General features: G+C 42.2%; 1 protein-coding gene across 1 annotated transcript in view; it reads left to right on the top strand.

Annotated features, from left to right (window-relative positions):
* Window positions 1-15891, top strand: part of LOC111160400 (calcineurin like EF-hand protein 1) — a 43411-nt gene extending 27520 nt beyond the window's left edge. Inside the window, exons 5-7 of the mRNA XM_022523499.1 lie at window positions 10249-10310; window positions 14879-15001; window positions 15162-15891. Coding sequence (XP_022379207.1) covers window positions 10249-10310; window positions 14879-15001; window positions 15162-15215 — 239 coding nt within the window. The 3' untranslated portion in view covers window positions 15216-15891. The remainder of the gene's footprint in view (window positions 1-10248; window positions 10311-14878; window positions 15002-15161) is intronic.
* The last annotated feature ends 235 nt before the right edge of the window (window positions 15892-16126 follow it).

Below are 16126 nucleotides of genomic sequence, written 5' to 3' on the forward strand. Positions count from 1 at the left end.
TAAAGATACTCGTAAAGCATTCCGAAAATAGAATCTTTCTATTGTTTACATTTTTCCTTAATCTCTTGTGCTTGTTCTGCCACACTTTACGTTAGTAGCAGGTGTTTGTTTTTTTATTTCCGGTAACTTAATTTTGAGTCTCTCAGAAGTAATTTTCTCAGAAACAATAATTTTGTTTTTATATACATGTTTCACTTTTTATTAATTATATGTAGTTTTTATTAACAGTACAGGTAGCCCAGTTGTAGGGCATGTATACACCTGACTCTTGGAGAGCCTCCAGGGTAGCTGGTGGAGTGGACACTCAGGTGTTGCCCATTAGCTACAAGTACGCAGTGTGCCACCACGTCAGTTGGAACGATTTGCAGAGGGAGGGAGAGAATCCCTGAATCAAGTGAGTAGGTTAAGGAGACCATTAAGAGACATTCTGTGCTGCTGTGAAAGCACAGAATGAAACTATGCTTGCTTTTCTAATCCAGGATTAGAGGAGACTTTAAAGGTCATCAGACCTAACACATACCGGTTACCTGAATGCCCTCTCTGCATGAGCTCTACTTTTAGGGGTAGGGAGGGACTCTATTTGTTTAAGTCATGAATTCCTTTGGCAGTCTAGTGAATCCTACTGACCCCATCTCAGAATACTTTTGAAACCATAAAAGCAAATACATAGGATTATAAAGGAAACCAATTATATTGAAATGCAGTTGCCAAAGTATTTCTTTTTTAAAGATTTTCTTTATTTGAGAGTGAGAGAGAGTATGAGAGGGGAGGAGGTCAGAGGGAGAAGCAGAATCCCCACTGAGCAGGGAGCCTGATGCAAGACTCATTCCTGGGACCCTGGGATCGTGACCTGAGCCAAAGGCAGTCCCTTAACTGGCTGAGCCACCCAGACTCCCCAATTGCCAAAGTATTAGGGCAACTTTGTGACAGAGTAACAGATGTGCTTCTTTGTTATTTATTTATTTCAAGATTTATTTATTTATCTGAGAGAGAGTGTGTGTCATCCATGAGCAGGGGGAGGGGCAGAGGGAAAGAATCCCCAAGCCGGTTCCCTGCTCAGCATAGAACCTGATGTGGGGTCCAATCTCAGGATCCAGAGATCATCACCTGAGCTGAAACCAAGAGTGGGGCGCTTAACTGAACCACCCAGGCGTCCCAATTAAATAATAGATATAACATTGGAGGCTGTGGAACAGCTCTGTGTCTTTTTAAAATTATTATTATTGAAGTATAGTTGACATATAAAATAGTAGTTTCAGGTGTATCACATAGTGAAACAGGTTTTGTCTCAAGTAGTATTTAGTCTTGAGAGAAGAAATTAGAATTCACTAACAAACCAGTTTCTGGTTGACTGTAAACTTAGAGGTATAGTGAAGATAAGATACCGCAGAATCAGAACCAAAAGAAATACTGATAGGCTGGAAAAAGCTGGACTCAATCTAATAAAATGAATGCTGTAAGGGATATACTAGAGTGCTACATTTGGGTCCGCAGCATGTTTAAACAAGACCTAAGGAATAAATCCAAGATGCAGCCACCGTACACCGTGACTGCCTGACTTGCAGCACCTTGACCCTCACCTCAAGAGTCATGTAGTATCAGGCCATAAGAACAGAATGAGCGTAATGGTAATCCCACTGTATGCTAAAGAGGACATTTTAGGAACCATATTTCATTTTGGATCCCAGAAATATACTAAAGCACATTTATGACACAGTACCTAGGAGTTCGAGGGCACTAAGGAAGATTTTTTTTAATTATGGTAAAAAAAAAATACATAACATAGAATTCATCATCTTTTTTTTTCTTTTTTTTTTGGTGGGCAGCAAAGCAAACTTTATGGAGTGTTAGTAAAGTGATGGTACAAAACTCCTGAAGAGGGAGAAGACCTGACAGGGTTGCCCTAAAATTTATCATCATAACCATTTTCTTTAAAGATTTTATCTGTTTATTTTAGAGGACCTGTACATGAGCTGGGGGAGGGGCAGAGGGAGAAGGAGAGAAGCTCACTACTTGCCAGTCTCAGAGCTCAGCTCAGGGACTCATTCTCAGGACCATCCTGATCTGAGCTGAAATCAAGAGTCAGACACTTAATGGACTGAGCCCCCGGGTGTCCCAGAAGGAAAAATTTTTTTTTCCAGAATCAAGAATCAGATGTTAACTGAGCCATCCAGGCACCCTGGGAAGAATTTTTAACAAGAGATATTTACATAAGAATAACAGGTAGTTAATTCCCTGTTAAAGAAGAAAAGGACATCTTGCAGAATGCTTTTTTTTTAAAGATTTGTTTAATTAATTATGTTTTTTAAAAGATTTTATTTATTTAATTTTTATAAAATAACATACTATGTATTATTTGTTTCAGGGGTACAGGTGTGTGATTCATCAGTGTTACACAGTTCACAGTGCTCACCATAGCACATACACTCCCCAGTGTCCATCATCTAGCCACCCCATCCCTCCCACTACCTTCCCCTCCAGCAACCCTCAGTTTGTTTCCTGAGATTAAGAGTCTCTTATGGGTTGTCTCCCTCTCTGGTTTCGTCTTGTTTCATTTTTCCCTCCCTTCCTGTATGATCCTATCTTGTTTCTCAGATTCCTCATATCAGTGAGATCATATGATAATTGTCTTTCTCTGATTGACTTATTTCGCTTAGCATAATACCTTCTAGTTCCATCCACATAGTTGCAAAAGGCAAGATTTCATCTTTTGATGGCTGCATAGTATTCCATTGTGTATATATATACCACATCTTCTTTATCTGTTCATCTGGTGATGGTCATCTAGGCTCTTTCCATGGGTTGGCTATTGTGGACATTGCTGCTATAAACATTGGGGTGCACGTGCCCCTTCGGATCACTACATTTGTATCTTCAGTGTAAATACCCACTAGTGAGATTGCTGGGTCGTAGGGTAGCTCTGCCTTCATAGAAGAACCTACATACTGTTTTCCAGAGTAGCTGCACCAGCTTGCATTCCCACCAACAGTGTAAGAGGGTTCCCCTTTCTCCGCGTCCTCACGAACATCTGTTTCCTGATTTGTTAATTTTAGCCATTCTGTCTTGTGTCAGGTGGTATCTCATTGAGGTTTTGATTTGTATTTCTGTGATGCCAAGTGGTATTGAGCACATTTTCATGTGTCTGTTGGCCATCTGCATGTCTTCTTTGCAGAAATGTCTGTTCAGGTCTTCTCCCCTTTTCTTGATTGGATTATTTGTTCTTTGGGTATTGACCTTGAAAGGTTATTTATAGATTTTGGATACTAGCCTTTTATCTGATTTGTCATTTGCAAATATCTTCTCCCATTCTGTCAGTTGTCTTTTCCTTTGCTGTGCAAAAGTTTTTTATCTTGATGAAGTCCCAATAGTTCATTTTTGCCCTTGCTTCCCTTGCCTTTGGCGATGTTTCTGGGAAGAAGTTGCTGCGGCTAAGGTTCGAAGAGGTTGCAGCCTGTGTTCTCCTCAAGGATTTTGATGGATTCCTGTCTCACCTTAGGCCTTTCATTCCTTTTGAGTCTATTTTCATGTGTGGTGTAAGGAAATGGTCCAGTTTCATTCTTCTGCTTGGGCAGAAGAATGCTGTGTCCAGTTTCCCAACACCATTTGTTGAAGAGACTGTCTTTTTTCCTTTGGACATTTCTTTTCTGCTTTGTCGAAGATTGGTTGACCATAGAGTTGAGGGTCCATTTCAGGGCTCTGTATTCTATTCCATTGATCTGTGTGTCAGGTTTTTTGCCAGTACCATACTGTCTTGATGATTACAGCGTTGTAATAGAGCTTGAAGTCTCAAATTTTGATGCCACCAGCTTTGGTTTTCTTTTTCAACATTCCTCTTGCTGTTCGAGGTCTTTTCTTGTTCCACACAAATTTTAGGAGTATTTGTTCCATTTCTTTGAAAAAAGTTGACAGTATTTTAAGATTTTATTTATTTATTTGACAGAAAGAGACACAGCGAGAGAGGAAACACAAGCAGGGGGAGTAGGAGAGGGAGAAACAGGCTTCCTGCTGATCAGAGAGCCCGATGCGGGGCTGGATCCCAGAACCCTGGGATCATGACCTGTGCCAAAGGCAAATGCCTAACAACTGAGCCACCCAGGCGCCCCACCTTGCCAATTGATTTTTGACAAGAGTGCCAAGACTATTCAGTAGAAAGAGAACAGACAGCCTTTTGAACAAATGGTGCTAAGAAAATTGGATATCCACAGGCAAGAGAATGAAGTCAGACCATTATGTCAAGGGCAACCACCAGGGCTGAACTGTACCTATGCAGGCACATGCCCAAGCACACATAGTACTAATCTTCTTGTCTCCGAGGAATGGTTCCTGATTGCTTTCCTCTTCAAATTACGGAGGTTATATTGTCTTGTGTGAAATGGACCACCCACCTTATGCGAAGGGAGAGGTCTGTGAGCTTCCCTGTTGATGTTCTAATTATCTTCTTAAATTATTGAAGTTTTGTTTGTTTAAGACTTTTTATTTATTTGAAAGAGAGTAAGACCATGAGCAGGAAGGGGGGCAGAGGGAGAAGCAGACTCCCTGCTGAGCAGGGAGCCCAACATGAGGCCCGATCCCAGGACTGAGGGACCACGATCTGAGCCAAAGACAGATCCTTAACCAGCTGAGCCACCCAGGCGCCCCTGAAGTTTTTTTTTATAACACATAATGAATGATGTGGGAAATGAGTCTGCGTGAAGCTCTTTTATTTGGATGATGAGGAATATTGTAAAGTGGAGTTAGGGAGAGTAGCCAAGAAGAAACAGTGAGCAGCATATTTACAACAGCTAAAAGGTAGAAGCAATCCAAATAAATGTCCATTGAAAGATGAAAAGATACACAAAATGCATTATATACATAGAATAGAACATTTGGCCTCAAAAGAAGGAGATTCTGCTACATGCTACATGGATAATGCTTAAAAAAAAAAAAAAAGAAGAAGAAGAAGAAGAAGAAAAGAAAACCAATAAGCCAGACAAAAAGATAAATATTATTTGATTCTTCTTATATGAGGTTCCTAAAGTAGCCCAAATTCATAGAAGGTTGTCAGGGACTAGAGTCAGGGGGAGATGGGGAATTATTGTTTAATGGGTCAGAGTTCCATGGGGAAGATGAAGAAGTATTTCTTCATCTGGAGATGGTCAGTGGTGGTGGTTACACAACAGTGTGAAAGCGTTTTAACTGTACATTGTGGAAGAGTCAAAATGGTACATTTTATGTATATTTTAACCACTGTTTTGTTTTGTGTTTTTAAGAATCGGTGATTAAAAGGTAAAAATTTGAGATCATTCATTTGGTCTTTCATTAAGCAAATGTTTGAGCAACTACTATATACCAGGCACTAATTTAGTCCCATGATACAATGATGCATAAATCAGATAAGGTCTTTGCTTTCATAGAGCTTATGATTTAATAAGGGAGACAGACTACATGGAAAAAGACAGATGGGGGCGCCTGGGTGGTTCTGTCAGTTAAGTATCCCACTCTCGCTCTTGGCTCAGGTTTAGGTCTCAGGGTCGACGTGAGTTCAGGCCCCATGTTGTGTTCCATTCTGGGCATGGAGCCTACTTCTAAAAAAAGACGAAGTGACAGATGAAGAAACAAACTTTATGATTGTGGCAAGTCTTGTGAAGGAAATGGATAAGGTGAGGTGAGAAAGCGGTGAGGGGTGCCACTGCATGAGTGAAAGAAAGTCTCTCTGAGCTAAGAATGAGCCAGACATGCAAAGAACAGAAAATAGCTCCAGGCACAGGGAACAACCAGGATAAATGAGTACTTGGAATGTTCAGAGAACAAAGCTTTACCAAGAAAGAACTGAGTGGTGTGAAAGGAAGGCACAGAGGTAATGGCAGGTAGGTGACATTTATTAAGCACCTACTGGGTGCCCTGCACTGTTTAAAGTGCTTTTTTTTTTTTTTTTAATTTTATTTATTTATTTGACAGACAGAGATCACAAGTAGGCAGAGAGACAGGCAGAGAGAGAGGGGGAAGCAGACTCCCCGCCGAGCAGAGAGCCTGACATGGGGCTCGATCCCAGGACCCTGAGATCATGACCTGAGCTGAAGGCAGAGGTTCAACCCACTGAGCCACCCAGGCGCCCCTAAAGTGCTTCTTGTATACTAACTCATTTAGTCCTTACAGCCTTGTGAGGTGAATTCTGTTATCCTCATTTTGCTTTTACCTTTTGGGCAACTGAGGCACCACGAGGTCAAGTAACTTGTTCAGGTTCACACAGCTCATAATCCTCAGAGCCAGAATTTAGCAGAGCCAGAGTCTTAACCAGTGTACCATATTGCTTTGACATCAGTGTCAGGAGCTCAGAGGAGAGGTCCATGCTGGAGTTGGACATTCAGGAATCACGAGCACTAGAAAGCGTTTAATTAAAACCATGGAAGCAGAGATGCAAGAAGATAGCTCTGGATTGGAGGAGTCCAAATCATAGGACCAAGAAGGGGGAGCTAAAAGAGAGATGAGAAGAGTAAAGAGACAAATGTTAAAATGGCTCAGTCATTTACGCACTTGACCATTCGTTATCTTGGGGAAAATGTTTTTGCTGGTTCAGGGCCAGAACTGCCTGATAGGAATCCACATCAGTTAAGAAACCACTACTAATGCTGCGGCTTTTCTTCAAAGGTCCTATCAGGTAGTCGCTGCATTTATCTCTCTGCTGATACCTTCCCCTGCTCGGGCTGCTGTAACAAAACACCATAGACTGGGTGGCTTAAACAACAGACATTTCTCACATTTCTGGAGCCTGGAAGTCTGAGAACAGGGTGCCAGCCCACTCAGGTTCTTGGTGAGGGTCTTCCGGCTTCACCCAGAAGGGCCCCCTTTTTCTTCCTGTATCGTCGTATGGGGAGGGAGGTAGAGACAGAGGAGGAGAAATTTTCTGTCTCCTCTTTTTATAAGGGCATTAATTCCATCATGAGGGCCCTACTCTCAGGACCTGATCCAAACCTAATTGCCTCCCAAAGGCCTCACCTCCTAATAACATTGCACCGGGAATTGAGAGCCAACATGGGAATTGGTGGGGGGGGGGGGATATAAACATTCAGTCTTTGGAAGCTGAATTTTAAGAATTACCAGTTTCGGGGTGCCTGGGTGACTCAGTGGGTTAAAGCCTCTGCCTTAGGCTCAGGTCATGATTCCAGGGTCCTGGGATCGGGCCCCGCATCGGGCTCTCTGCTCTGCAGGGAGCCTGCCTCCCCCTCTCTCTGTGCCTGCCTCTCTGCCTACTTGTGATTTCTGTCTGTCAAATAAATAAAATCTTAAAAAAAAAAAAAAAGAATTACCAGTTTCAGGGGTATCTGGGGGGCTCATTCGGTTAAGCATCTGACTTTTCAGCTCAGGTCATGATCACAAGGTCCTGGGATCAAGCCCTTTGTTAGGGTCCACGCTCAGCAGAGAGTCTGCTGAAGGATTTTCTCTCTCTCCCTCTGCCCCTCCCCCTACTCCCACTTGTTCTCTCTCTCCCACTCTCTCTAAAATAAATAAATAAACCTTAAAAAAAGAAAAGAAAAGAAAAGGAATTAGCAGTTCAGGCTTCTGTAAATACAGAACACAGGAGATATGTTATAACAGTTACCTGATTAAAAAATTCAGAAACAGGGGCTCCTGGCTCCTAGCTCAGTCATACAGCATGGCACTCTTGATCTGGACATCACGAGTGTGAACCCCACATTGGGTGTGGAGGTTAATTTAAAAAAATGAAAATTGGGGTGCCTTTGTGGCTTAGTGGGTTAAGCCTCTGCCTTCGGCTCAGGTCATGATCTCAGGGTCCTGGGATCTAGCCCCGTGTCGGGTGCTCTGCTCAGTGGGGCACCTGCTTCCCCCTCCCCCTCTGCCTGCCTCTCTGCCTACTTGTGATCTCTCTCTCTCTCCCTCTCTCTCTCTCTGTCAAATAAATAAATAAATAAAATCTTTTAAAAATTTCATATAGGGGCGCCTGTGTGGCCCAGTGGGTTAAAGCCTCTGCCTTCAGCTCAGGTCATGATCTCAGTGTCCTGGGATCGAGCCCCACATCAGGCTCTTTGCTCAGCAGAGAGCCTGCTTCCCCCTCTCTCTCTGCCTGCCTCTCTGCCTACTTGTGATCTCTGCCTGTCAAATAAATAAATAAAATCTTTAAAAATAAATAAAATAAAATAAAAATTTCATATAAAAATGAAAATAAATGGTTGTTTAAATAAAAAATTCTGGAACAGATGTTTATGGTTTATATAGCAAACGTATTTCCATTCCGAAATCATCCTATAGAGTGCTTAGTAGATAACACATTTCATGTATTTTAAACTTGACAACATATACAGGTATGTGTGTGTCTGTGTGTTCACTGTCTGGGGAGTATATTAAACACATATTCCAGGGGCATGTAGGTGGCTTAGTCAGTTAAGTGTCTGCCTTCAGCTTAGGTCATGCTCTCTAGGTCCTGAGCTTTGCATTGGGCTCCCTGCTCAGCAGGGAGTCTGTTTCTCCCTCTCCCTCTGCTCGTCTCCCCTGCTTGGGCTCTCGCTCTTTCAAATAAATAAATAAATAAAATGTTTTTAAAAAATACTCCTTTAGGAATAGTAATGATCCTTGCAACTCTTTCCTTTGTGATCTAAACCTCCTAAGCATATAAATTCTCAAATTTGATATAAAGTTAATCAACTAACCAAATTAAAGAAAGCAAACATTAGAGAAAGTCTCCTAGTTATTTCCCCCTCTGGACTCTTTTTAAGTTTATTTATTTAAGTAATCTCTATACCCAATGTGGAACTTGAACTCACAACCCAGAGATCAAGAGTCACATGCTAAACCAACTGAGCCAGCCAGGTGCCCCTCCCCCTCTAGAATTCAAATATGTACCTTACAGCAAGTAAGTTAAAGTCTTCTAAAATTTTTACTTGAAATTTTAGTAGACTCACTCCTTTTTGGCAGAGGAGGGCAGGGAGGAGAGGGGTAATGTTTTAACACTGATATATTCATCCATGTTCTAATGCCTTTGTGTCTAGTATAAGCTCTGCTTAGAATCCCACCTGTTGTCAGATTTGTCTGTCTTTCAGGACCATGTTTAAATGTTACTTGAACCAGAAAGGCATAACTGCCATAGTTTTTGTTCCCCAGCATTTCATATGTATGATAACATTGCAAATGTATTAAAGTGAGAGGATCATGAGCTGCAGAGGACAAGATCTGTATCTCAGTAACTAGAACAGTGTGTTTTGGCCTTTGCGTATTCATAGCATCATACCAAACCCCAAAAATCTTAGTAGCATACTGTGATTCCGAGCCTCAAAACCACACTCGATTCAGCTATAATTACAAGGCAGTCACTTAGTGTGACGATTTCTCACTGTTGCCAGGAAAATCATCCAATGGTAGGACACTCCTCACCTGGTAGCTCTTCAGCAACGTGGCACTGTCTGAATGATTTTTGCTCTTCTGAATTCTCTCATTCTAGTTTCCAGAAGACTGACGTGATATTAAAGAGAGAGAAACATGATAAGGCCAGAAGACCATCAAATTCTTGGCATTTTTATTTGAAAGCAAAGTTCTTTACTTTCAGGGTTCCAACATGGAAGGCTGTTACTTGAAACGTGGCACAGATCTGCCAGAGTGGCCGTTTTCCCAGAGCAATACTTTGTGTGGTCAGCTCCTTCGCCTGCAGGGCTCCCGTTCCTGGCTCCCTCTGTGCCGTGCACAGTAGACTTGGCAGGTTTTGTGAGATGACCTCACGTATAGAACCACTTACAGATTTTTTTTTAAACATTCTAAGGTTAAAAAAAAAAAAATTCAGTTGTTTCTTTTTATTAAGTTTTCTGATTTGCCTGAAGAGGGGCCCTATTTTATCAGGGTTAAGAAGTCAGCAACTACGAGATGCATTTCAGTTTCTTTCTTTTTTTTTTTTTTTTAAGATTTATTTATTTATTTATTTGACAGAGAGAGATCACAAGTAGGCAGAGAGGCAGGCAGAGAGAGAGAGGAGGAAGCAGGCTTCCTAACGAGCAGAGAGCCCGATGTGGGGCTCGATCCCAGGACCCTGGGATCATGACCTGAGCCGAAGGCAGAGGCTTTAACCCACTGAGCCACCCAGGTGCCCTGCATTTCAGTTTCTTAAATGTTACAGTGTCTTTAAAAGCTCTGAAAGTCATGTCAAGTTACTCTTGAAACAGTATTTGCTGTCAGTTTTCTATCTAGTGTTCTTTATAAATTTACTTCCTTGAGAAGGGGCAAAACACTACTAATTTCCAGTAACTTCTTGTTTTCCCCTACCAGTTGCTTTTCGACTCTATGACTTGGATAAAGATGACAAGATTTCCCGTGATGAGCTGTTACAGGTATGTTGGAGAGCTGCTTATGGTTGTGGACAACTTGTTTGGGCTCTGCTTGCTTGTCCTTTTGGGTGGGAATTGTTCTTTCAGCAAGTGTTTCCTTAAAGCACCTGCTGATACAGAGTACCGTCTTAGATATAAGGCAGAGCCCGATGATCCCGGAGAAATGCGCAGTGGCTCATTGAGTTCTCAAAAATACATGTTTTTGTTGTTTAAAAGCCAATTTAACGTCTCTTACTTGCACTATTGGAGATGGTCTAAGTCAGATAGTTCCATTATTGTTATATCAGCTTATTGACATCCAGGTCATTCTGATGACACTTAGGTAAATGCTGCTGTCCCACCTGTCCTTGAGCTTGACATAGGAGTCAAGGAATTGTTGCCGGGCCGGTGTACAGAGCCAACTGCTGTCCTTTGTTGCTCCTGAGAACAATTCCCTGTCCTCCCACTAGCAGTGACTAGAATTTCGTCCTCCTAGCATTGCCTTCCTCTTGTCTTCCCCACTTCCTTAAATATAAGTTTAGAGGGGAGAAAGTTCTCCTTTTTTCTTTTATTTAATATTAATGATTCTGGAGGATCCTAGGAAGCTAATACATTCAGGAATTTCCTAGGGAGATTTGTCTATTTCAATTTACTAAAAAGTAAAGTGGGTTCCACTCACCCCCAAATAAATCTGAACTCATTCAGTGTCTTAAGAAGTCTGATAAGCTGAAAATTACTCAGGCCAGATTAAGGACCAACATTTCTGTGTCTGAGCAAAATTCAAAACAGTCTGCAGGTCAGTGTTAGTGTTCTTTGCTTTCAGATTGGGGATATCTTCATTGAGAGGAATGTACTTTTTGAAAATGGCTATGCATGGACTGCTCAGTTCTGAGGAGAAAAGACAGAGGCAGTCCTTTTGTAGTTGAATGTTTTCATCCTCTGACCCAGAAGATCTGGCTGCCAGAAATATTTTTGGGAGTGGTAGATTGATTTATTTTCTATTATTAGGATTAAAAAAAGCCAGAGGAAAAAAAACCCAAAAAAACAAAAAACCAGAGGCAGGGGTGAGGAGATCATATGCTGGAGTGCCAGTCAGTGCCACTAGAGTGTTCCTCAGGCCTGAAGTGACTTTAGGACAAACGTGTTCATGGACTGCTGTGGTGACAGAGAACTAGTTTTATCCTAGCGGGAAGAGGATATGAATATCTTAGCAAAGTGAGAAGAAAACAAAGTTTGCCTTTCTAGACACTGCCGTATCTAAAATATTTTATGATGCATAGTTCTTAACTATTCAGTGGATACTTAAAAGTTTGTGATGAGTTTATCCTAAGGGAAGGCTAAGTGGCTATTTTCCTGGTGTGATTTTTATATAAAAAGTCCTGGTTGAACTTTTGGGGATGATGGATATGTTCATTATCTTGATTGTGGTGATAGTTTTACATGTGTCTACATATGTCAAAATGGAACAGACTGCATATTTTAAATATGTATAGTGTATTTGTTTATCAATTACACCATAATAGATAAGTTGCTCTACTCTATGAGGCTAGTGTAGCTTTGATGTGAAGACTACATAAGTAACGAAAATTACAGCACAATCTCTTTTATGCACATGGATGTAAAAATTCTAAACAAAATACTGACACACTGAATCCAGCAGTGTATAAAAAGGAGTCTGGATTTTAGCCAAGGTGGGTTTAAATCAGAAATTCAAATTTAAAATTAGAAAATCAATCAATCAATTTTGCCACCTTACCAGATTAAAGTAGAATTCCATGGTCTTTTCCGCAGAATAAAAGTATCTGATGGGGCGCCTGGGTGGCTCAGTGGGTTAAAGCTTCTGCCTTCAGCTCAGGTCATGATCCTAGGGTCCTGGGATCGAGTGCTGCATCCGGCTCTCTGCTCAGCGGGGAGCCTGCTTCCCCCTCTCTCTTTGCCTGCCTCTCTGCTCTGTGATCTCTGTCAAATAAATAAAATCTTTATTTAAAAAAATTTTTGATAAAATTCATCATCCATTCATGATTTTTTTAAAAAGTCTTAGCAAAAAAAAAAAAAAGTCTTAGCAAGTGCTCATTTTGGCCTCATATATAGTAAATTGGAACGATATAGAGATTAACATGGCCCTGTGCAAGGATGACACACAAATTTGTGAAGTGTTTCATATTTTTAAAAAAAAAGTTCTTAGAAAAACAGAGATAGAAGGGAGCTTTCTTACACTGATATAAGGAATAAACAATAAACCTTACCAGACATTAGCAAGTAGTAATAATAGGGGTGCCTGCCTCAGTCAGTTGAGCGTCCTACTCTTGATTTCACCTCAGGTCGTGATTGGGGTAATGGGCTTGAGACCCATGTCTGGCTCCATGCTCACGGGGGAACCTGCTTGAGATTCTCTTTCTCCCTCTGCACCTCCCCCTGCTTGTGCGCTCTCTCTCTTTTTCTCTCTCTAATAAATAAATAAATCTAAAGAAAGAAAGAAAAGAAAACAAGTAGTAGGGGTGCCTGGATGGCTTAGCCCTTAAGCGTCTGTCTTCAGCTCAGGTCATGATCCCAGGGTCCAGGGATCAAGCCCCCACATTGGGCTTCCTGCTTGGTGAGAAGCCTGCTTCTCCCTCTCCCACTCCTCCTGCTTGTGTTCCCTCTCTCGCTGTGTCTCTGTCAAATAAATAAGGAAAATCTTTATTTAAAAAAAAATAGTAATAATAAAAGTCCTGTTTGCTAATCAAATTCCCATCTGGAACCCTGAGTAACTCTGTTGAGAGCTAACTGGCCACAGAAGCCTGGCAGACAGTGAGGGCCACTGGTTGCTGGGACCTGGATCAAGCCACTTCTAGATGCTCTTGTCCTCGTTAATAGCCTGGATGAGTGATTGTTCAGACAACACCACTCCTCTCCCCACAGAGCACACATGCTCCGTACAGTTCTCTAATTCTAAAAATAAAATACTTCAGAGAAAAATTGGACTGAGATCTGAAGAAGCTGCTATTTGAGGATGAATTTGTCTAGTCAGCCACACACAATCAGGGAAAATGGTAAATGGCTTGGCCATTCTGTATTTTTGCCAGGATTGCATCTTTTTAAAAAAATTTTTGTTTGTTTTGAGAGAGAGAGAGAGTGTGTGTGTGTGCGTGCGTGTGTGTGTGCGCGCGTGTGCGCGCACATGGAGAGACGGAGAGAGAGAATGGGCCCCCCTCAGTGTGAGGCTCCATCTCGCAACCCTGAGATCATGGCCTGAGCCAAAACCCAGAGTCAAACGCTTAACAAACTGTGCTACCCAGGTGCCCCAAGAATGCCTCTTTTTATTAATCCTTCCAGTGTCTGTCTTTGTACTCCCAAATGTACAACTTCCAATTTTCAAGAATCAGTTTGTAAAAAAAAATAACCAGTATTGATGCAAATTGGTATTTCAGCTCTGTTTTTCTTTTCAGAAAATCCTGTGATTTACTTTTTAAAAATCTATGTCATGAGATTGCAGAAGGATGGAAAGGAAGGCCCGTGAACTGCTGGGCCAGAAGGGCTCTCTCTTGTGTAGAAAAGTTCAGCTCTTAGCTCTGAAGACAGAGCAGTGATATGAGGCATTACAAAAGCACCCTTCCCCCATTTCATACCAAAAGTCATGTCACTACCATTGCTTATTTTGCTTAAAGTAACAATTTTCAAAGTACATTTACACTCTGAAGATGTTAGCAGAATTGGGGGAAAAGTTTTTTTGTTATGTGTGAAGCAGATTTGATGAAACATGTTAAATTCTCTTGACTACAGTCCTTTAAATGTGCTTGTTGTTTTTCTAAAAAGAAGGGGTTAGTTTTTACCCCTTCAAAGATCTTTATGTTTCTTGGCTATGCTATAGGAATAGCTGGGTTAATGAGCTGCTTCGGAGAGGACTGCATTCCTGTGGGATTCCTAGAAAGCCCTCCCAAAATGACTTACACCAATAAGGAACTAGTTTGCCTCATGCAGCAAGAAGTCTGGGGGTAGATTATCTGGGTTGATACTGAACCTATGTGATGTCCAGGAACTGGGCTTCTGTATTCTTGCTCTGGCATGCATAACACAGAGGACTTTCACCTCATGGTCCCAGGATGACTGCTATACCACCAGAGCCTCATATCTATCTGTATTCCTGACAAAAAGTAATGGAAGAGCAAAATGCAAAGGACTCTCCCCCCAGTGAAGCTTTGCCTTCATATCCAGTGACCTTGCCAGAGAGTTCTGCTCATCTCATTGTCTCAAATGGCCGAGATGAGAAGACAAGGGTTTCTGCTTTCTAGCTGTTATATTTGAGGACTTCAAAGGAAAAGAGGGTGGGAGTGGCTTTTTCTTTAATCTTTTTTTTAAGAGTCCTCCTGGGGTGCCTGGGTGGCTCAATCAGTGAAGTGTCTGCCTTAGCTCAGGTCATGATCCCAGGGTCTTGGGATCCAGGCATTGGGCTCCCTGCTCAGCAGGGAGTCTGCTTCTCCCTCTGACCCTCCCCCCTCTCATGCTCTCTCACACTCTGTTTCTCAAATAAATGAATAAAATGTTTTAAAATAAAATAAAAGAGCCCTCCTGACCCCTAGGTCTCCTGTAATTCGTGGCTTTTGGTCCTGTAGGTGCTTCGTATGATGGTTGGAGTAAACATCTCAGATGAGCAGCTGGGCAGCATCGCAGATAGGACCATCCAGGAAGCGGATCAGGATGGGGACAGCGCCATATCTTTCACAGAATTTGTTAAGGTCAGTCAGTCCCCTCTTGGTTTGAAAAAGTCTGAAGAAGTTGGGAAATTCTGTTGCATAGAAGGGAGGGAGAAAAACATTCAGATAAGAACTTGGGACAGTATCTCCTGTTTTGACCTTCATAACCATAATTGGATTTGGGGGTTTTCTCCCCCTGCAGGTTTTGGAGAAGGTGGATGTAGAACAGAAAATGAGCATCCGATTTCTTCACTGAAGGACTGAGACCAAACTGTTCCCTGCTTTCTAGTATTTAAGAACTGGAACTCAAGAGTCGTCCTGTCCACCAGCCCCACCTCCACCCCATCATTCCCCTTCTCCCAAAGCGCTACTGCTGTTGCATGACAACCCCAGACATGTCCTGTCAACATAAACCTGCCTTCGGTGCATAAACAGGGCATTACAGAATGGTACCCCCGTCCATTTCTGTTCCGTATCATTCACCAGTTATCTCCATTTCTGAATATCATCTTCCCTGGTTTGCTGCTGAAGGCCATATGTCCATCCAGTCTGAAAAAGTGAGAGAGGGAATTCATGCCAAGAACCAACCAGCAAAGCTCTTTCACTGGATATAGACGACAGCCTTGCTGCCTTCCCTCCAGCCGGGCTTCGGCATGCTCCTCCAGCCTTTTTTGTATGTCCTTTGCTTCCTCCTCCTCTTTCACCCAACATACCATTCACTTAGTTCTTCAGTCTCCCTGCTCTTCACTAAGCTTCAGTCCCCCTGTTTTACTCGGCACCCCAAGCTGTGCCTGTGAAACGTATTTCTGACTTGGCAGGGTAGTGCGGCGATCTGGCGGGTTTTGTCTACCTTTATTCTTAAATGGGTCTCTGGGATGTTGCCTCTCCAGGAGCTTTTCCATAACCAACACTTCTCTCTGAAGAATGATCATCTTTTGGTCCCCTGCACTCTGCTCTATCATCAAAGGGCTGTTGGTTAGGTGTTCTTGTTGAAAGGTGGAGGCCTTGGTGCACGGTGTAGAGCCAAGGCTTCTAGATGGCTCACCTGGGTCGCTCTACCTCTGGCCTCTGGTTCTCAACATACATAACTACATGGCTACTCTTGTTAGTACAGTGTTAACTCCTCAGAAAAGGGCCGTATACCTGCAGGTTTGCTTAGTTTGGGGA

The sequence above is a fragment of the Enhydra lutris genome, unplaced genomic scaffold (assembly GCF_002288905.1).
Source record: "Enhydra lutris kenyoni isolate GAN:26980312 unplaced genomic scaffold, ASM228890v2 scaffoldscaffold4, whole genome shotgun sequence".
In the NCBI taxonomy this organism is placed as follows: Eukaryota; Metazoa; Chordata; class Mammalia; order Carnivora; family Mustelidae; genus Enhydra; species Enhydra lutris.